General features: G+C 43.2%; 1 protein-coding gene across 1 annotated transcript in view; it reads left to right on the forward strand.

Annotated features, from left to right (window-relative positions):
- The first annotated feature begins 1,061 nt into the window (after positions 1 to 1,061).
- Positions 1,062 to 22,533, forward strand: part of PRKCQ (protein kinase C theta) — a 60,101-nt gene continuing 38,629 nt past the window's right edge. The window contains exons 1-2 of the mRNA XM_087968871.1: positions 1,062 to 1,167; positions 20,996 to 21,120. Coding sequence (XP_087824997.1) covers positions 21,003 to 21,120 — 118 coding nt within the window. The 5' untranslated portion in view covers positions 1,062 to 1,167; positions 20,996 to 21,002. The remainder of the gene's footprint in view (positions 1,168 to 20,995; positions 21,121 to 22,533) is intronic.

The following is a 22,533-nucleotide window of genomic DNA, read 5'->3' on the forward strand; positions in this document are numbered from 1 at the left end:
CTTTTCTTTTCTTTCCTCCTTTCTCCCTCCCTCTTTCCTTTTTTCTCCCTTCTTCCCCTTCTTCCTCCTTCCCTCTCTTTCTCTTCCTTCCTTTTTTCCTTCCTTCTCCTTCTTTCCTTCACTGAATCTCCTTCTTTCCCTTCTTTCTCCCTCCCTCCCTTTCTCTTCCATTCTTCCTTTCTTCCTTCCTTCCCTCTCTTTTTCCTCTTCCTCCCTCTCTTCTCCTTCTTTCTCTCCTCCTTCACCGAACTTCCTTCCTTCCTTCCCTCTCCCTTCCTTTCCTCCTTCTTTTTGAGCCTCCTTCCTTCCTTCCTTCCTTCCTTCCTTCCTTCCTTCTTTTCCTTCCTTCCTTCCTTCTTCCTTCCATTCTTCCTTCCATTCTTCCTTTCTTCCTTCCTTCCCTTCTCTTTCCCCTTCCTCCCTCTCTTTCTCGAGCCTCCTTCTTCTTCCTCCTTCTTCCTTCCAACTTCCTTCCTTGCTTCCCTCTCTCCCTTCCCTTCCTCCTTCTCCTTCTTTCTTCTCTGAGCCTCCTTCCTTGCTCCTCTTCCTTCCCTTCTTCCTTCTTTCCCTTTCTCCAGCCTCTCTCTTCTTCCTTCCTTCCTTCCTTCCTTCTTCCTTCTTTCTCTTCCTCCTTCACCGAACTTCCTTCCTTCCTTCCTTCCCCTCTCCCTTCCCTTCTCCTTCTTTCTCTCCCTTTCTCCGAGCCTTCCTTCCCCTCTCTTCCTTCCTTCCTTCTTTCTCTTTCTCCGAGCCTCCTTCCTTCCTTCCTTCCTTCCTTCCATTCTTCCTTTCTTCCCTCTCTCTTTTCCCCCTTCCTCCCTCCCTTCTCCTTCTTTCTCTCCTCCTTCACCAAACTTCCTTCCTTGCTTCCCTCTCTCCCTTCCCTTCCGCCTTCTTTCTCTTTCTCTTTCTCCGAGCCTCCTTCCTTCCTTCTTCCCTTCCGGGCCGGGGGCCAGCCCGGGATCAGCTCTTCTGCAGCGCCGTCCCTGCCAGAGGAGGCGGCGACAACAGCGAGAGGTTGCGACGGGCACGGGGGCGACCGGCTTGGTTGGGTGACGGAGAGCAGCAGCTGCCGCCGCAAGACGAGCCGCTGGACGGGGCTGCTGGGACTGGCTGACCGAGAAGGACCGGGCGAGGAGCAGAGGAGCTCGGCCGGGCGAGGAGCAGGTAAGGGGGGGATGGGGGAAAGCCCACTGACCCCACCGAGCCAGGATGCTGCTAGCGCCGAGTACGGAAACTCTGGCTAGCGCTTTCCACTTCGCGATTCCGGCGCCCTACTCTGAGCTTGCTAAGGCTGCGCCGGTGGGCAGTTTTCCTTCCCCGGTCTTACTTCGTCCTACCTACCTCCAAGAAGGGGAGAGCTGAACTTGGAACTGGAGATCGGGAGGAACAATTTCTCTCCCCCCTCCCCGCCCGCAAACCAGGTTAGGATCTATTGGAATTAGGGTTTTCTTCTTTAGTGGGGATCTGATCCAGTCCCGGATGGCTCCATGCCCAAAGGAAGGCTTGCCAGCTTTTAAATCAGGGGGTCCTTGGGTGCCCTCTGAACTTAGTTGGTTTCTGGCAGACGTTTCGTGACCCAGTTAGGTAACACCATCAGTGCTGGTAGGGAAGTGGGGTCCCCCACCCACCCCAGTTTATATTTCTAGTGCAGAGGTCCCCAAACTTGGCCACTTTAAGACGTGTGGACTTCAACTCCCAGAATTCTCCAGCCAGATTGTGGGGGGTAATCTTAGAGGTTCTTTGCTTGGGCTGTTGACTGTTGGCTTATTTGGCAGTTTAGACTAGAATAGAGCTGGAAGGGTCCTTGGGGGTCTTCTAGTCCAACCCTCTGCTTAAGCAGGAAACCCCACACCATTTCAGGCAAGTGACTGTCCAGTCTCTTCTTAAAGACCTCCAGTGATGGAGCACTTGCAACTTCCGGAGGCAACTTGTTCCACTGTTTAATTGTCCTCTCGCTGTTAGAAAGTTTCTCCTGAATTCTAAATGGCTTCTCTCCTTGATTAGTTTCCATCCGTTGCTTCTCTTTCTTGCTTTCTGGTGCTTGGAAAATAAGTTGACCCCCTCCTCTTTGGGGCAGCCCCCCGCCCCCCCAAGTCCTTCTTTTCTCTAGACTGGCCAAACCCAAATCCTGCAACCGGTTCTTCATAGGTTTTAATCTGCAGGCCTTTAATCAACTTCTTAGTTGCCTTTCTGGATTGGGGTATGCTTAACTTCTTGATTGTTGGTTTGATGTTAATCTTGGAGTTAATCTACGTTCATCTCGGTCCTGATTGCTAGTGGGGACGTGTTATGGCCTTTTTGTTTCCTTTTTGGCTTGTTAATGGCCTCTTTTGCAATATATATATATTATATTATATTATATTATATATATATATATATATATATATATATATATGGTGTTCGGCTTGGTTGGTATTTTATCATTGTAGTTCTTTTAAATTGTAGCAACGTTTCAGCAGAATCTCATCTATATCAGGCTTCTGTATTGACCGATGAATATACAATACACAATACAATACACAATACAATACCATACATGTAAGTACCAAAACTTAAGAAAACATATATATATATATATATATATATATATATATATATATATGTAATATAATATAATATAATATATAATATATAATATATAATATATAATATATAATATATAATATATAATATATAATATATAATATATATATATACTTACATGTATGTTATTCAGCTTTGTTCAGGTATTTTCCCACGTTATTATAGTTGTGCTTTTAAAGTTGTAGCAACGTTTCAGCACAATCTCATCTGCCATCATCAGGCTTCTGTATTGACCGATGAATACAATACACAATACAATACACAATACAATACACAATACAATACACAATACAATACACAATACAACACACAATATAACACACAATACAATACACAATACAATACACAATACACAGACGAACACACTACACACATATGTGTGTGTGTGTGTGTGTGTGTGTGTGTATTGGTTATGTCTCCGTGTCTAATTTGTTAGAGTGCCAATGCTTCTAGAAATCCCATGACGTTTTTTCAGGCATGGCTTGGTGTAGAGTGGTTACAGTTGCCCAGTTGAAACTCTGGTGAAGCCTATCCACGTGTTGTGAAACTGAAGAGTTTTCATCCTGTCTTCTCGTTGCTAGTTGGGGTTCATGGATGTGCTCTGCCAGTTTTTTAATCAGCCTGGGCTAATGTGCTTTTCATCAGCTATTTGGACCACCTCTGATGAGTTCTTGAATTCTATCCGTTTATTAGCTGCCTCAGGAGCAGAAGCTGCCGTTTTTTTGGTGCTTCCTTGTTCCGGGAAGTTGGCAACCTTCCTTGGATGATGTTCCAGGCTGTTAAATTTTGTTCAGGATCCTCATTGTAAGAGAGAAAGGAGTTTGGGGGCAAGATGCAGGAAATGAGGCAAATTCATCCTTGGTTATAAATGTTGATTGACGAGGCGTGAATAGATGGGAACCTCACTTGTGACTATATGACTGTAACTTTGTCGCTTGTATCCTTATGATTTATATTGACTGTTTCCTAGTATGATTTGATTGTTTATTGTACCCTATGACTATTATTAAGTGTTGTACCTTATGATTCTTGACTTTTTTTTAAAACAAACTTTATTGATCTTTTATATCTTTCAAAACTGAACAAAAATATACATATTGTGACATTAACAATGTGTGACATCTATCTCATATACTTCTATTTTGTGCTTATTTGCAAATATATACAATTTGTGCAAATATAAGCTTTTAATCTATAAATTACTTATCATTAATTCTTCCATCGTCCATCTGTCTTAATTCAATCCAATCATACCATTTTCCCCAAATTCTATAATATTCTGACTCTTCTTTCTCTCGTAGCATCAGGGTTAATTTATCCATCTCAGCAGATGCCATTATTTTTTGAATAATCAATTCATCTAATGGTATACAATTATGTTTCCAACATTGAGCATAGGCAATTCTAGCAGCCATTAGGATTGTGTAATATTATATATTTTATATTTTTTCCACATTTCTTTTTAAATACCCCTAACAAAAATAATTCTGGTTCCAAATCTATTTGTTCCTTGAGGATCTCTTGCAACCATTTTTTAATTTTAAGCCAGTACTTCTGGACTAAATGGATGGGATGAATGGACGGAAACACCACTTGTGATTGTATGACTGTAGCTTTGTCGCTTGTGTCCTTACGATTTCTATGGATTGTTTCCTAGTATGATTTGATTGCTTATTGCACCCTATGACTATCATTAAGTGTTGTACCTGATGATTCTTGACTCTTGATGAATGTCTCTTTTCTTTTATGTACACTGAGAGTATTTGCACCAAGACAAATTCCATGTGTGTCCAATCACACTTGGCCAATAAAGAATTCTATTCTATTATTTTAATGGCTGGTCAAGAGTTAAAAAACTTAATGGTCTCTTTAATGGTTTCTTACTGATCTCCTTAATGGCTTCCTGCTTTAGCAGGGGGTTGCACTGGAAGACCTCCAAGGTCCCTTACAGCTGTTTTGATTGATTGAGAATGAAGGAGATTAGCCATGGGGACAAATGCCAAGATGGCCTGATCTAGGCTGGGTGCGTCCATTAAACTAGACTAGCCACGATTGAATTGCTTAGTTGGGGTATCTGTGTGATGTAAGTGAACATTCAGTGGTTTTCTTTTGCAATTTGTGTTGACCGCACCATCATAATAGCAGGGGCCTCCAAACTTGACAGCTTTAAAACTTGTGGACTTCAACTCCCAGAATTCCTCCCCCCCAGTCATGTTGTTGGCTCAGGAATTCTGGGAGTTGAAGTCCACAGGTCTTAAACTTGCCAAGTTTGAAGACCCTTGTCCTATAGGGTGTGTTTTCTTGAGCCTCATGTGAACTACCCCGTGTCATGTTTACCTGGATCTCAGGTGAAGCATGTGGTGACACAGCTGTTCTGTATTTATGGGTGAATTTGGGTACCAAGTTTCAGTGGCCAATATTTGTAGCTGAGGACAGGGTATTTGCAGAACTGTTGACACCCTATTCTTTCTCCTATCCAATTAAATCAAGAAAAGCAGATTTTCTCCTTCTTTTAAGAGCTCTTGTGGGGGTTGGGGAGAACACCTCAAATGTTGCCCCCAGCAAAAAAAAAAAAAAATCAGCTTGCTTCAACTAAATCTGATTACCCCAACAGCTTTTGAGGGAGACATAGAAGCTTTTCTTCTAACAGATAACAGATAATCAGAGTTGGAAGGGACCTTGTAGGTCATCTCGTCCAACCCCCACCCAAGCGGGAGACCCTAATACCATTTCTGACAAGATGGCAGTCCAGTCTCTTCTTGAAAGCCTCCAGTGATGAAGCTCCCACAACTTCTGAAGGCAACTTCTGTTCCATGGGTTTATTGTTCTGTCAGAGAGTTTCTCCTTATTTCTAGATTGAATCTCTCCTTGTTCAGTTGCCATCCATTATTCCTTCTCTGGCCTTCAGGTGCCTTGGAAAATAGTTTGACACCTTCCTCCTCTCTGTGGCAGCCCCTCAAATATTGGAAGACCGCTATCATGTCTCCCCTGGTCCTTTTCATCACTAGACTAGCCAGGCCCAGTTCCTGCAACCTTTCATCGTATGTTTTAGCCTCCAGTCCCCTCATCATCCTGGTTGCTCTTTTATGTAGGAGAAATATGATTATTGGCTGCCCTTCACTTAAGATCACGATTGAGCCCAGAATTTCTGTTACTAAGCAAGACAGTGAATTTTACTCTGTTTTATGACCTTTCTTCCACAGATGTTAAGTGAATCACCGCAGTTATTGCCTTGGTCACACGGTTGTGAAGTGAATCTGGCTTCCCCATTGACTTCGCTTGTCTGAAGGACGCAAAAGGGGATCCCATGACCCCCGGATGCTGCAACCGTCATAAATATGAGTCAGTTGCCCTGTGTCTGAATATCGATTATATGACCCTGGGGGTGCTGCAATGGTCACAAGTGTGAAAAGTCACTTTTTTCAGTACTGTTGTAACTTTGAACAGTCACTGAATGATTGTAAGTCGAGGGTTACCTGTATATGGGTTTTTAATTATTCCTTATAGTAATTTTTTGGGTAATGTTTGTTTGGTTATTATTTCTCCAAAGTGGCTTTCATCTTGTTTACGCAGGGACTGAGTGTAAGCTGCACAAAGCAGGTTACCATTGAAGCGGCCTCAAAAATTTAAGCACTTAATATAATCCATCTGGTACAACAAAGCCCAATTCTTTTTAACAGATAATCAGAGTTGGAAGGGACCTTGTAGGTCATCTAGTCCAACCCCCTGCCCAAGCAGGAGACCCTACGCCATTTCTGACAAAATGGCAGTCCAATCTCTTCTTGAAAGTCTCAAGTGAGGGCACGCCTCCAACTTCTGAGGGCAAGTTGTTCCATTGGTTGATTGTTCTCACTGTCAGAAAGTTTCTCCATATTTCCAGGTTAAATCTCTTCTTGTTCAGTTTCCATCCATTATTCCTTGTCTGGCCTATAGGCGCTTTAGAAAATAGCTTGACCCCTTCATCCTCTCTGTGGCAGCCCCTCAAATATTGGAAGACCACTATCATGTCTCCCCTGGTCCTTCTCTTTACTAGAGTAGCCAAGCCCAGTTCCTGAAACTGTTCGTTGTATGTTTTAGCCTCCAGTCCCCTAATCATCCTGGTTGCTCTTCTCTGCACTTTTTCTAGAGTCTCAACATCTTTTTTATAATGTGGTGACCAAAACTGAATGCAGTACTCTAGGTTGATCTTACTAAGGCTTTATAGAGTGGTATTAGTACTTCCCTTGATCTTGATTGTATCCCTCTGTTAATACAATTTAGGATTGCATTAGCTTTTTTGGCTGCTGCTGCACATTGCTGGCTCATATTTAGCTGGTTGTCCACTAAGACTCCAAGATCCCTCTCCCAGTTACTGCTATTGAGCCTGGTTTCACCCAGTCTATATGTGTACTTTTGGTTTTTCTTGCCTAAGTGTAGGACTTTACTTTTCTCTATATTGAATTTCATTTTGTTAGATATGGCCCAGTGTTCTAGTCTGTCAAGATCCATCTGGATCTTGAGCCTATCTTCTTGGGTATTAGCTATTCCTGCCAGCTTAGTATCATCTGCAAATTTGGTAAGTTCCCCTTCTATTCCCTCACCTAAGTCGTTAATGAAGATATTGAAGAGTCCTGGGCCTAAGATGGAACCTTGTGGCACCCCACTGCTTACTTCCCTCCATGTAGACTTAGACCCATTAAGGACTACTCGTTGAGTACGGTTTGCCAGCCAGTTGTGAGTCCATCTGGTGGTGGTGCTATTTATTCCACTTTTTTCTAGCTTACTAAGAAGTAGGTTGTGGTCTACTTTGTCAAATGCCTTGCTGAAATCTAAATATATTATGTCCACAGTATTTTGCTGGTCTATTAATTTAGTCACTGTGTTGAAGAATGAAATAAGATTGGTTTGGCATGATCTGTTCTTAACAAACCCGTTTAAATTACGGCAAGGGTCTTCAAACTTGTCGAGTTTAAGACTTGTGGACTTCAACTCCCAGAATTCCTGAGCTAACCTGAGTGGAGGAGGAATTCTGGGAGTGGAAGTCCACAAGTCTTAAAGCTGTCAAGTTTGAAGACCCCTGATTTACGGCAATCAAAGAAATCAATTGAATTAGACTTGCAAAAGTGTTTGGGGTATGTTGTGTGCCATTCCCTTGTACCCTATTGCAGGGGATCAGCAACCTGCAGCTCTAGAGCCATATGGGGCTCTTTGCTGCGGCTCCCTGTCACTCAAAATATGTGTCACAACCACCGATGTGCGACACCCTCTCGGCACATGATTTATTGAGCTTTTCGACTCCAAATAGGCCAGCCATAGGTAAATCCAAGAAAATAAAAGTTTCAGAAGAAAACAGAACGTCTAATTCAAGTACATATGCTAGTTTTGTGGCCGCTCAGGAAATAATTGAAATTTCATTCAAGGAGCAATTTGATGGATATGATCCATTTTGTAAATCCCAAATCCCAGATAGATTGAAGGGAGCTGGGTTTTTCGCCCCCTCATTGTCTAGATTTTTGGGCTTGCCTTCCAAAATTGCTTCAGTATTGGTCTGTGTCTGGTTGAAAATTCAATTTTTGGATGGGATAATGACTCATAACGATTTTCAGTCAGTGAAACATGAAAAAAAAATGGAAGAGGAGGACAGCAGGCCTTCTGAGTCATCTGAATGGGGGTCTTGTCTGTTTTTATGTCTTTGTGCATGTGTGTGTATATGTCCCTCCCCTTAGAAATGTTGACCAGGCTGGCCTCTTTCTCTTCTGCTCATTAAGTCTTGTACAGTTTTGTGAATTGTGAGGCCCTGATGCTGAAAAAAGACAGGTTGAGTCTGTGGAAGTGGTTTGGCCAGGAAACGCCTTGTCAAAGTTCCAGGAAATTGAACTGTTTGAATAAAACAAGAGAAAGAGACAATTCTGCAAGCAAATTGTTCTCAGGTTTTTTAAAAGTAACTGACAGTATAGTAAGAAATTCTGTTCAAAAATACCAGCCAGTTCAATAGTTTTGTATTATTATTATTGTTGTTATTGTTGCTGTTATTTAATCTTTAGTGAGATTTCATTGGTAGCTCAACAGCTCGAGTCCTAACCAAGGACCTAGGAACTGTTCAGGTAGCATTGGAAGATATCAGCTGTTCCAAGTAGGGTGGGTTTTTTTTTGTAGAATCAGGGTATTCAAGTCTGATAAATTCAGAATTTCCAAATAGCAAGGAAGCCCTTTAGGTATTGCTCCAAGGGCTCCAATTACAATTGGGATAACACACAATTTCTTTTTCCAAAATCGCTCAACTTCACTTTGTAAGTCCTGATACTTTGTGATTTTTTTTCTTGCTGCATGTCTACAATTCGTGCATCACCAGGTATTGCCATGTCAATGAACCAAACCTTTTTCTTTTCAACGATTGTTATGTCAGGTGTGTTGTGGGCCAAATGCCGGTCCGCCTGAATTCTGAAGTCCCACAAGATCTTGCCTTTTTTATTCTCCAGAACCTTCTCAACCTGATCTTCCCAGCAGTTGTTACTATACTCAAATCCAAACTTTTGGCATAGTTTCCAGTGAATGATTTTAGCACCTCGGTTATGGCATTCTAAGTAGTCAGTTTGTGAAATTTGGCTGCATTCACTGATTAAATGATCAAGTGTTTCATTTTTCTCATTACAGAAGTGGCATTTGCTGTTGGTGATGACATCATCATCATCATTATTATTATTAGTAGTAGTAGTAATAGTAGCAGCAGCAACAGCAGTAGTAATATGTAAAATATCAAAAAATAATTAACAAAAGAAAATATGTGAATATATCTCCTACTGAGTATGGTATCTAAATTAAAGCATCTATCAATAAAAGATAATATTTGTAGTAAAAAAAAAATCATTTCGTTGTACCATTACAAAGCCACTCCCCCGAAACCCCAAAAGTATTTTTTAAAAGTAGATTTTCAAATGAATATTGCTTCAAAATATATTCCTTAGACAGAGAAATATTTCTTTACCTTGAGAACTTTTAAGATATCTGGATTTCTAGAATTTCCCAGCCAGCATGCTAAGAATTTCAGATATCAAGAAAATTCATTCTTGTGGGTCCATTCAAAAATAAAAAAATAAAATAAGCGTGATCAAATTTCACCTTCAAATGCAAATAAAATAAGTTTCTCACACACATCCTGGAACAGATTTCCCCTGGAAGAAATTTGAGGTGTAAAAGTAGATTAAAAATGGATTGTGAAAGAAACTGGGTAGAATTACCTGCTTTGTTTACTAAATACATTCCTTATTTTTCTTTTAAATAGTATAATATGTGATTAATTGGTCACATAATTTTGTGAGCTTTATTCTTTGAGACCACAGCTTGCTCCAAAATCAGGGAGAAGTCTGCTGAAGAATGTGAGGGAAAGGGTGGCAAGGTGAATAAAATTTAAACAAATTAAAAATAGGAGGGGGAACTCTGCAACTACAGACCTATGCCCACCTCCTCATGAATAATTACTCCATATTACTTACTTCATTATTCATTACTATTTGAACTTTAAGATGTGTGGATTTCAACTCCCAGAATTCCCCAGGCAGGAATTCTGGGAGTTGAAGTCCACACACCTTAAAGTTGCTAAGATTAAAACACCCTGAGCTGGGAGCTACTCAGGACAGCTGTTTTGTGCAAATGTGTTTAGATTATTCTCTTTTAATTGAATTTCTTTCCAAACTTGTAAACTGGAGAGGGGGAGAAATCATTACCCATTTAATGATTTGGGACTTTCGATAACCAAAGCGTGTATGGGAGTCCTTGCCTTACAACCACAACTGAGGCCGAATTGATTGTTACTAAGTGAAACATTTGTTAAAATGACCCCAAAGGTGCTTTTTTTTCAAGAAGCAACTAGACTTTCTTGTTGTTGTTTTTTAAGACGTTTCGCTTCTTCAGCTCTGAAGCTTTGTTAATTTGTCGACTGAGTTTTGCCCCATTTTACGTCTTTCTTGCCATGTTGTTAAGTGAGTCACTGTCGTTGTTAAGCGAATCTGGCTTCCCCCATTGACTTTGCTTGTCACAAGGTCTCAAAAGGGGATCATGTGACCCCGGAACACTGCCACCGTCATAAATATGAGTCAGTTGCCAATCATCTGATTTTTGATCACAACGGTCGTAAGTGTGAAAAACAGTCATCAGTCACTTTTTTCAGTGCCATTGTAACTTTGAAAGGTCACTACATGAACGGTTGTATGCCAAAGACTTGACTTGGTTTAAGGTCTTGTTTGGTTTAGGGTCTTGGGCAGCGGGTTGGACTAGATGATCTACAAGGTCCCTTCCAACTCTTGTCAATCTGTTATCTGTTATCAAGTTGCAGATGGTTTCTGGTTCACTCATGAGCTGCCAGCAATTACTCTATCAATTAATACTTAATGGGTACCTGCCTGAGCTGGGGGGTTGGACTAGAAGACCTCCGAGGTCTCATCCAACTCTTGTTATTCTGTTAAAGGGCTTCCTCTTTGTTCTGAATAATATTGAGATTTAGAGCATTTGTTTTTCTGCCTCCCAAACAGCTTGCATCAGCTACTTGCAAATCTGCATTAGCGACAAACTTCAAAGAGAGAGAATTGAAAAGGAAAGGAAGTGTGTCTTGTTTTTTAAATTTTGGAGGCTGCCTGACTCCCTTTTTAAATACTTTCCCCTGCTTTTCTTCTTTAACTTGGGTAGCTGGATAGTCATTTCCCATTAATAGTAGAAAAGGGATCTTCCTATTTTAAAAACAAGCAGGGAGTTTGTTGATGATGGGGTGTTTTTCTTTAAAAGGTAGATTATTAACACAAAGTCACCAAAACGTTCCAGAACCCGTAACCTTAAGGGCATGATGCCTGAATTAATTTTTCCTTTTGCACCTGCCCAAAATTCCCAAGGAAGGAAGGAAAGGACTCCTTGTTTACAATCAATGTGCTAAAACATACCAACATTATGCAGCTTTGTGGCTTCCAAATGTGTTGAATGCCATTCCATAATCCCCAGCCAAACAGCAGTTGTGGATGATAGCAAATTAGCAGACCCAATGATCCAGTTTCATGGTTATATGTATGATTGTAATGTAGGTGAGTACTATTTCAGAATGATGCTGAACTATTCAGAGGGAGGGAGGAGGGAGGGAAGGAAGGAAGGAAGGAAGGAAGGAAGGAAGGAGAAGGAGAGAAAGATAAGGAATGGAGAAGGAGAGAGGGAAGGAAAGAAGACAGAGAAAGGGGGTTGAGATGAGGGAGGAAAGATGGGAAGGAAGGAAGGAAGGAAGGAAGGAAGGAAGGAAGGAAGGAAGGAAGGAAGGAAGGAAGGAAGGAAGGAAGGAAGAAGGAGAAGGCGGGAACAGAGGAAGGGAGCAAAAAAGGATGGAAGAAAGTAAGGAAGGAGAGTGTGAGGAAACAGAAAGAGAGAGAAAGGGGGAACAGAAGAGAAGGAAGGAATAAGAGAAAGATGGAGGGAGGGTGGAGGAAGGAAAGAAGGAGGGGGGAGAGAAGGAGGCAAGGAAGGAAGAAGCAATCAAAATTGAAGGAAGAAAGTGAGAAATAGGGAAGGAAGGAAAGAGGAAGAATGGAGGAAGGAAGAGATAGAAGAGAGTCACAGAAAGAAAAAAGTGAAAATGAAAGAAAAAGAAGGGAAAGGAAGAAGAGAAGGAAGGAAGGAAGGAAAGGAAAGGAAGGAAAGGAAAGGAAAGGAAGGAAAGAAAGGAAGGAAGGAAAGGAAAGGAAAGGGAAGGGAAGGAAGGAAGGAAGAAAGGAAAGGAAAGGAAAGGAAGGAAAGGAAAGGAAAGAAAGAAGGAAGGAAAGGAAAGGAAAGGAAAGGAAAGGAAAGGAAAGGAAAGGAAAGGAAAGGAAAGGAAGATAAACTGCATGAGTCTTTACTTTCTTGAATGAAGAAGCAGACTAGAGTTTCAGTTTTGAAACTTGGCACAAGTCCAGAGCATCCCAGCGAGGCTGATCAGGTATATGAAAAGACAAAGTCATATATGGGGTGGGGGAGGCTGGAGGGACCCAGGAATGTTCAGTCTGGAGAAGGCAATCTGGGAAGACGGAGCGTGGGTGCCTGAAAAGTTTCCCCATGAAGAAACAAAAGGCATTTCCTGGACTTTTGTGAGTTTCCCAAAGGGGCTGCCATACATAAAGGAAGGAAAGACTGCCTCCCGCCCCCAGTTTCCCTGGAGAACTAGAATTTCCAAACAGAAGTCTAGGATTCCTCTTGATACCCACGCATTTATCCCAGCTTTTGAGTTGCAAATCTTTCCACCTGGAAGAATTGCAACTGACCCCAGCATTTCTCAAGCTCAGCCATTTTAAGCTGGGTGGACTTCAACTCCCAGAATTCCCCAGCCAGCATTGCTAGCTTCATGGTTCACAGTCAGTATGGTTACGGAATTCTGGGAATTGCAGTTGCAAAATGCCTGGGAAGAGGTCTAAAGCAGTGTTTCTCAACCTTGGCAAACTTTAAGGTGGGTGGACTTCAACTCCCAGAATTCCCCAGCCAGCATGGCTGGCTGGGGAATTCTGGGAGCTGAAGTCCACCCACCTTAAAGTTACCAAGGTTAAAGAACACTGATGGCCTTGTAGAAAGTTAGCACCCACCCCTCTCCTAGAAGAATGAAATATTTTGGGAAATATTAAAAAAGACAGAATATTATATTTCCCTAAAGGAGAAACGTGTTTTTAAAGACAGAAAGCAGCCCCCAAGTCTTTCTTAATAGCCCCCAGCAGATATTTTGTGCCCATTAAGAAAGACTGGGCCAGCCTATCTACAAAACGAAAGACTTTCAGCTCTAGGGTGATGGGATTAAGACATGACCCTTCAGGACATATTAGGATTAACCCACTACCAATCTAGCAGCAGAGCTCACCAATGGCACAATCTCCTAAGGACATTGCATTGGCAGTCCAAACTTCAACCAAACATAGCTCAGACAAACACCTAGGATTCGTACTTTGCCTGTAGAGCCAGCTATGACCCCTATATAACCCCATGGGAGTCTGACAACAGCCAATAGAATACATGTTATTGCACAGGAACAGGAAGCTGAAGTGCAAAGCCCAAGAGAAGGTATAATACCTTCGCCACTCTCAACTCCATGTGGTCAGCTGCACCAGAACCATGGGCTTGGTGGTTCTGTTCATCATTAAATCCTCTTTCCAATCAGCCTCCATGTTGTTTCCAGCATTTTTCTCCAGCTTGCAACTGCACCGGATGGATATTTCTTCCCACAGCCTATACATTTATCCTGACAGATACTCCCCCAGGGCTGCAGGACTCTGTAAAACAGTCCCATTCGTAGACTTCTGTGAAACCTAGCTTGTTGGAAGAAGAAAGGTAGTTAAAACAAACCCAGTTTTGGAAGACAGCACTCTGAAAGGAGCGACCCTGAGAGTTTTCCACCCCTGGCTTTGAGTCGTTCGAGCTGCACCTGTTCCCAAGGTGTGAACATGAGATCCAGTGTACGAAACCAGAGACGCTGGCCTTAGCTAAAACTGCTTTTTAATTATAGGAAGTACAGCTTGTTTTCCATGGAGAACACCGGCACAAAGACTTCTAAGCTGTCTTGTTTAAAAAAAGAAAGAGAGAGAGAGAGAGGGTTGTAAGATATGAAAATGCTGGAGTTTTTTTCCTTGTTGTTCTATAAGCATTACCCCCAAGAGGACATGGGTCTGGGGGTTATCCTTGTCATTATACAAGTAGTCCTCGACTTAGGAACCATTCGAAATTACAACAGTACTAAAAAAAAGTGATTTATGATGGTATTTCCCCCTTATGACCAGGGGTGGGATTCAGCTGGTTCGAGCCGGTTCGGGTGAACCGGATGTTAAATTTACATCTGGTTTGCTGAACTGGTAGTTGAAGTTACTGACTGGCCCCACCCACCCTGTCCCTCCCCTCCCAGAGGTCTCCACGCAGCCCGTTTTGGGTGCAGATAAGTGCAGGGTCCGCACGGAGGCTCTGGGAGGGCGAAAAATGGCCGCCTGGAACTTTCAGAAGTCCAGAAATGGGCCTGTTTCCGGCTTCTGGAGGGCCTCCAGAGCTTGGGGGAGGCCGTTTTCACCCTCCCAGAGGCTCGAGGGAAGCCTCCGGAGTCTGGGGAAGGCGAAAAACGGCCTCCCAGAAGTTCTGGTAGGCCACGCCCACCATGGCGTTGTTGGGATTTTTGAATCCCACCCCTACTTATGACTGTTGCAGCATCGCTATGGCAACATGATCAAAATCCAAGCACTTGGCAATTGGTTCATACCGTTGTTATGATGGTTGCAGTGTCCGGGGATCATGCGATCCCCTTTTTCAGATGATGATGGATGGGATACAGATGATCAGTGGGTTTTTCCTTTAGATTAAAAAAAAAACAGATTTGGATCACTATCAAGGTCACATGAGGTACTAATACCTCTCTATAAAGCCTTAGTAAGACCACACCTAGAGTCCTGCATCCAGTTTTGGTCACCACACTGTAAAAAAGATTGTTGAGACTCTAGAAAAAGTACAGAGAAGAGCAACCAAGAGGATTAGGGGACTGGAGACTTAATCATACGAACAACGGTTACAGGAACTGGGCATGGCTAGTCAGTCTAGTGAAGAGAAGGACCAGGGGAGACAGGATAGCAGCGTTACAATATTTGAGAGGCTGCCACAGAGAGGAGGAAGGGGTCAAACTATTTTCCAAGGCACCTGAAGGCCAGACAAGGAATAATGGATGGAAACTGATCAAGGAGAGATTCAACCTGGAAATAAGGAGAAATTTTCTGACAGTGAAGAACAATCAACCCATGGAACAGAAGTTGCCTACAGAAGCTGTAGAAGCTTCATCACTGGAGGCATTCAAGAAGAGACTGCATTGCCATCTGTCAGAAATGGTGTGGGGTCTCCTGCTTGGGTGGGGCGGTTGGACTAGATGACCACAGTACAAGGTCCCTTCCAACCCTGTTAATGTGTTGATCTGAGTGTCCTGCTTGGGCAGGGGGTTGGACTAGAGGATCTCCAAGGTTCCTTCCAACTCTGTTTATTCTGTTATTCTGAAATGATTTCTTTCTGTCCACTGTAAATCATGCTGCTATAATAAAACACAAGGTAGCCCGAAAGTTTGGCAGGATATTGGCTTTATTTATTTATTAGTTATGCCAGGATCTTTTTTCTCTTGTATCATACATATAGTCCTCAACATACGACCATGATTGAGCCCAAAATTTCTCTTCCTAAGTGAGACCTTTGTTAAGTGAATTTTGCCCCTTTCTATGGCCTTTCTTGCCAAAGTCGTTAAGTGAATCCCTGCAGTTTGTTAAATTAGTAGCACAATGGCTGCTGGCGGTGAAAAAATTGACATGACCAATTTTCACACTTACAACCCTTGCAGCCTCCTGGTTGTCACATCAGGGCTGGGCTGCTTCTGGTTCACACCGGTTCAAGGGAACCGGTTGTTAATTTTATGGCCAGTTCGGCGAATAGGCAAATCCCACCCTTGGCTGACCCCATTCCGCCTCTCCCAGGAGTCCTCACGTGGCTCATTTTGGACTGCAGGCCCATGTGGAGGCTCTGGGAGGGCCTATGGAGCCTGGGGTGTGTGAAAAACTCCAGAAACAGCCCCGTTTCTGGCCTCCAGAGCCCAGGGAGGGTGAAAACGCACCCCCCATGACCCATTTTTGCTCCCAGGGTGGTGCAGGAGGCCGACTAGGACACGCCCACCATGGCCACACCCACCCAGCAACTGGGCAGAGAAGCGGTTGTTAAATTATTTGAAGCCACCCCCTTGGTCACATGATCAAAATCCAGACACTTGGCAACCGACTCGTATTTATGATGGTTGCCATGTCCCCCGGGGGGGGGGCATGCGGCCCCCTTTTCCGACCTTCTGATGAGCAAAGTCAATGGGGAAGCCAGATTTGCTTAACAACCATGTGACTAATTTAGCAACTGCTGTGGCTCACTTAACGATGATGGCAAGGAAGGTTGTAAAATGGAGCAAAATTCACTTAAACTTCCTCGCTTAGCAGCAGAATTTGTGGGGTCCAATTGTAGTCTGCGCCAGAGACAAATTCCTTGTGTGTCTAATCCCACTTGGGCAAATAAAATATTATATTTAAGATGTGTAGATTTCAGCTCCCAGAATTCCCCAACCAAACATATGGCTGTATTTTGAGGACTACTTATGTCTGGTTTCCCCTTTCTGTTTATCCCCACAAGATTAAAGACTTATTTCTCATTGCATATTCTCTCCCCTTCTCCCCCCGCCCTCCCCAGGGCCATTAATATAACTCCACAAACTATTTAATGTCACACAGTCCCATATAGAGTGTATAAACATCTATTAAACCATTGACAAAGTCATATTTAAGCAGAGGGGTGACCTGTCAATTAAGTCCACTGTAACATAAGTCTTTTCTCCCTGGGCTTAAAAGTTAACCTCTGCAAGGTTTCTTAAGGACGCATTTTTTTTGTCTCTAGTCCCCAGCCGACAGTTCATTTCACGACAATTAAAAGACAAAAGCTGTTCTTTTGAAGACAGCAAAGTCCACATTTGGGACAGAGAGGGCCACTGGTTTGAAGGAAGGGTCAAAGAGGCCATCTATGTCAAAATTGAAGAGGCCTCCCTCATCAGAACATCATCTATCTACAGTCTACAACACAGTCCTTTCGGCAAATGTCTATGGAGGTTCTCAGTCCTCCAGGTTGTGGGTTGTCCCAAAGGTGCTTTTTCAGGAGGCAACTGGACTTTCTGGTTTTTCTTTGAAGGCATTTCACTTCTCATCCAAGAAGCTTCTTTAGCTCTGACTGGAAGGTGGGGAATGGAAGGATTGGTGCTCCTTGCAGACAGCTGGTCCTTTGCATCCTTTTAGGGGGTCGTTGAGGCCGCTTGGAGGTTTATCTGTGTTCTCAGGGTCACCTGAATGGTGCAAATGGGTGTGGAGCCTTCTTGGAAGTTTCCATCTATGTTAAAAGAAACCACCTATGTCAAAATGGAACAGCCCTCTCTCATCATCGAGGGAAGGATGCAACATCATCTATCTCCAGATATCCCGGACATAAACTGTTTCAATTCCTTCCCTCAAAACGGCGCTATAGAGCACTGCACACCAGAACAACTAGACACAAAGACAGTTTTTTCCTGAATGCCACCACTCTGCTAAACAAATAATTCCCTCAACACTCTCCAACTATTTACTAAGTCTGCACTACTATTACTGTTAATCTTCTCACCATTCCTTATCACCCATCCCCTCCCACTTGACTGTTTCCTAGTATGATTTGATTGTTGATTGTACCGTATGACTATCATTAAGTGTTGTACGTTATGATTCTTGATTCTTAACGAATGTAGCTTTTCTTTATGTATACTGAGAGTATTTACACCAAGACAAATTCCTTGTGTGTCCAATCACCCTTGGCCAATAAAGTATTCTCTTCTATTTTCTCTTCTATTTTCTCTCCTATTCTCTATTCTATTCTATTCTATTCTATTCTATTCTATTCTATTCTATTCTATTCTCCAGTTCTTTCAACCATTCCAAGAAATACTCCACACTCATTTGCATCACTCCGGTGACCCTGAGGACACAGATACCTCCAAGTGGCCTCAACGACCCTCTAATAGGATGCAAATGACCAGCTGTCTGCAAGGAATATAAACCCTTCCATTCCCCACCATCCAGTCAGAGGTGAAGAAGCTTCTTAGATGAGAAGTGAAACGTCTTCAAAGAAAAAAAACAACACAGAAAGTCCAGTTGCCTCTTGAAAAAGCACCTTTGGGATAACCATGACCTGGAGGACTGAGAACCTCCATAGACATTTCACGACCTTTAAGGCAAAGTTGTACCAACTTTCAGATGTTTCTCCTGGCTCTGGATGGCCCTTTTCAATTGATACCATTCAAAGCCGGAAACTTAGACCGTTGGGATGTTTTAGCAGCAGCTGGCCAGCCAACTTTTGCTAAGTCAGCTTGTTGGGAAGCCAAGAAAGGGAAATGTTTTGAGCATGGATAAGCGTCAACTGCGTTGTGTGTTTGTGTTGCTGGTGGCTGATAAAACTAGCGGTTTTGAGACCAATGTCTATGTGTAGATTCTCAATCATCCAGGTCCTGGTGGTCTCAAGCTTTTTTTATTCTTTAAAAAAGAATAAAATGGAGCTCGGGGGGGCTGCGTGGGTTCCAGGAGGCCATCACAGCCTGAAAACGGAGCTTGCGATGGCCTCCTGCAGCTCTCTGCCAGCGAAAATGGAACGTAGGAGGGACGCACGCGGCCGTCGCAAGCTCCGTTTTCAGCTGTGATGGCCTCCTGGAACCCATGCAGCCCTCCCGAGCTCCATTTTTGCTGGCAGAGGTACTGTGGGCCGGTCCTTCATTCTTTCTTTGCAGCCCCTCAGGCCAGATCTAAGCATCCCCATGGGCTGGATCCGGCTCACAGGTCTTGAATCTGACACTCCAGATCTAGTAGGACTAGTTTAACGAAAAGAAGGCCTAGGGGTGACATGATAGCAGTCTTCCAATAATATCTCAGGGGCTGCCCCAAAGAAGAGGGAGTCAAGCTCTTCTCCAAAGTACCTGAAGGCAGGACAAGAAGCAACGGGTGGAAACTCATCCAGGAGAGAAGCAACCCAGAACGAAGGAGGAATTTCCTGATCATGAGAGCAATGAATCAGTGGAACGACTTGCCACCAGAAGTTGAGGATGCTCAAACAAGTTTTTAAGAAGAGATTGGACAATCATTTTGCTTACTTTATTGTCATTGCACCTCGAACAATGAAATTAAATGCCATCTTCAGTGTATTTTATAACTCTAGAAGTGAAACACAAGCACACATCCCTCGCATTCTATACAATTGAATTGAAAACACCTGATATTGCATTAATATTGCACTATACAGTGGAATTCAATATAGCACTGGGATAGAAGCTGTTTTTTCAGCCTATTGGTCCTTTTTTATATTTTATTATCCTGTACTGTCTTCCAGATGACAATAGTTTTAAAAAAAGGTTCGCAGGATGAGATGGATCTTGGAGAATGTTTTGAACTTTTCTAAGGCAGCGGGAACTAGAAAGGGATGTGAATGTCAGTGTTCTTCTATTTATAAGGACTTTGTGTGTTCAGTAGGTCTGTGGTGGGAGATCACGTCAGATGTGGGTCTTGTGATGGGTCTGATGTGGGTTGATATCCTCTAAATTCTGTTGAACACTCATCGTACACCCGAGCTACAGATATTCGGTATAAGATTTTCGGCCTGAGTAAGGGGCTGGACTAGAAGACCTCCAAGGTCCCTTCCCACTCTGTTATTCTGACCAAAATGTGTACTTTGCTGTCTTCAAAAAAGAGTGACCGTTGTCTTTCAGATCAGTGGTGGGATTCAAATTTTTTTTTACTAATGGTTCTGTGGGTGTGGCTTGGTGGGCATGGCTTGGCTTGGTGGGCATGGCTTGGTGGGCTTGGTGGCAGGGGAAGGATACTGCAAAATCCCCATTCCCTCCCTACCCCACTAACCTGCTTTCCAGCTCCGTTCTCCTGTGCAGGGCAACCAAAGAAGAGCCAGCCAATCAGCTGGGACTCAATGGGAGGCAGAGAAGAAATGGGGTTGGCGGGGCCAGTCATAGGTGGGATTTGCCGGTTCTCTGAAATACTCAAAATTTCTGCTACCGGTTCTCCAGAACTGGTCAGAACCTGCTGAATACCACTTCTGGTCAGGAGGTCTTTTGATGGGAAGGTTACGTCAGGTGTGGGTCTTGTGTCAGAGGAGGACCCAGGCCCATCCCCTCTCCATCCTAGAGCACACAGGGTGGAGAGGATAAGGGAGAGACATGGTCTACTGCAGAGGAGAGGGCTTTGATCCTCTTCATGGGCTGCAGCTGTGACAACTGGATAAGAGGACAAACATGCGTATGGGCGAGTGCTGGAAACAAAGCGTGGAAATATCTCTAGTTTGTTGTTCCTCTCTGAGTTTGGCGTCCTTCCCAGTGTGTGTTCTGATATCTGTGGATGTCTTCAAGCCCTTATCTTGCCTGGTTTGTGTTGTTTTTTTACTCTTTATAATTTAAATGACATTTCCTCCTTCTTGTAACTGCTTGTGTGGGAGGTTTTTTTTTTGTCTCCAGTCAAGGATATTTGGAGCTTGGAAGCAAAGTGAAGGAGTAAAAGGGGCTTCACCTGTTTTTTTGTGACTGTGTTTATTTTGTATCCCACCCTGGGTCATCACAATAGGGTTTCCTGCCTGAGCAAGAGGCTAGACTAAAAGACCTTCAAGGTCCCTACTCCACTCTCTTATTCTGACCAGAAGGTGGACTTTGCTGTCTTCAGAAAAGAGTGACCATTGTCTTTCAGGTGCAGATGGCCTGCTGAATCCAGTCGCGATGGATTTGCCCTCCTGCCTTGGGCCATGCATTTGTGAAGTGGTTGTTTTGGGTTTGTTTTTTTCCAGACTGATCCGCTAACCAGGTCTTTCTGATCCCCTGCAGAATTGCCATGTCGCCTTTCCTGAGGATTGGGCTGTCCAATTTTGACAGTGGCCCCTACCTCCCTTCGCAAGGAGACGTGATCGATCCTTATTGCGCTGTGATGGTGAAGGAGGCAGTGGCAGCTGGTAAGGAAACACCTCTTTCGGTCGGGACATCATTTGCAGTTGGGTGTGAGCGGAAGGTCTCCTGGGCCCTTGGATTTCAGTGAGAAATTGGAGAGTGTGAGTTTCAAGGATAAGTTTAAGGTATTATTTTCTCTTGGATTTTAACCTTAACCCCCAAGGGAGGCTCTGAATCTCAATGAGGAAAGAAGAGACAGAGAAGGGCTATTTAATCTTTTTCACGCTGGTCGCTTTTCAGCTCAAAATGATCCATTTCTAAAACTGTCTTTTTATTTTTATTTTTTAAACCCAGACCTCCTTTTACCAATAAAGGAGAATATTTGCCGCTAAGGCTTGAAATGAGGATTCTTTGGTGGTCTCTGAGCTTGGTTGTTTCCTTGCAGACGTTTCATGACCCAACTAGGTAACATCATCAGTGGTAGAAGGGGATTCCATTCCATTCCATTCCATTCCATTTTCTATTCTATTCTATTCTATTCTATTCTATTCTATTCTATTCTATTCTATTCTATTCTATTCTATTCCATTCCATTCCATTCCATTTTCTATTCTATTCTATTCTATTCTATTCTATTCTATTCTATTCCATTCCATTCCATTCCATTCCATTCCATTCCATTCCATTCCATTCCTATTCCTATTCCTATTCCTATTCCATTCCATTCCATTCCTATTCCTATTCCTATTCCTATTCTATTCTATTCTATTCTATTCTATTCTATTCTATTCTATTCTATTCTATTCTATTCTATTCTATTCTATTCTATTCCACTCCACTCCACTCCACTCCACTCCACTCCACTCCACTCCATATTCTATTCTATTCTATTCTATTCTATTCTATTCTATTCTATTCTATTCTATTCTATTCTATTCTATTCTATTCTATTCTATTCCATTCCATTCCATTCCATTCCATTCCACTCCACTCCACTCCACTCCACTCTACGCTCTATTCTACGGGTATTCCTTGGGTTACGAGCATTCCCTTAGCGAACATTCGAAGTCACGAGACCAGCACCTCCTAGCATTTCCGAACAAGGCCCGAAACTACGAATCTTGCAGTATCACTGCAGTTGTTCGCCCTTACAAACAACCACAGAGGCTCTGCAACATTCATCCAGCACATTGCTGGCCAAAGCTTTGAGGGGCAGATGTACCCCTCAGAAGCCCCATTCGGGCATCCAGAGGCCTCTCCTGGCCCATTGCAGGCTGAAATGGAGCTTCCCAGGGCCGGATCTGGCCCTGGGAAGCTTGGTTTCAGCCTGCAACGGGCTGAGGAGAGGCCTCTGGATGCCCGAACGGGCTTCTGAGGGGCAGGTCTGCCCATCCAAATGTCCATTTCAGCTAGCAATGTGCCGGATGAATGTTGCAGACCCTCTGTGGTTGTTCGTAAGCGCGAACAACTTCCGTGGT

Source organism: Notechis scutatus, chromosome 6, assembly GCF_049901735.1.
Source record: "Notechis scutatus isolate UNSWTSFEM ecotype Mainland chromosome 6, rNotScu1.2, whole genome shotgun sequence".
In the NCBI taxonomy this organism is placed as follows: domain Eukaryota; kingdom Metazoa; phylum Chordata; class Lepidosauria; order Squamata; family Elapidae; genus Notechis; species Notechis scutatus.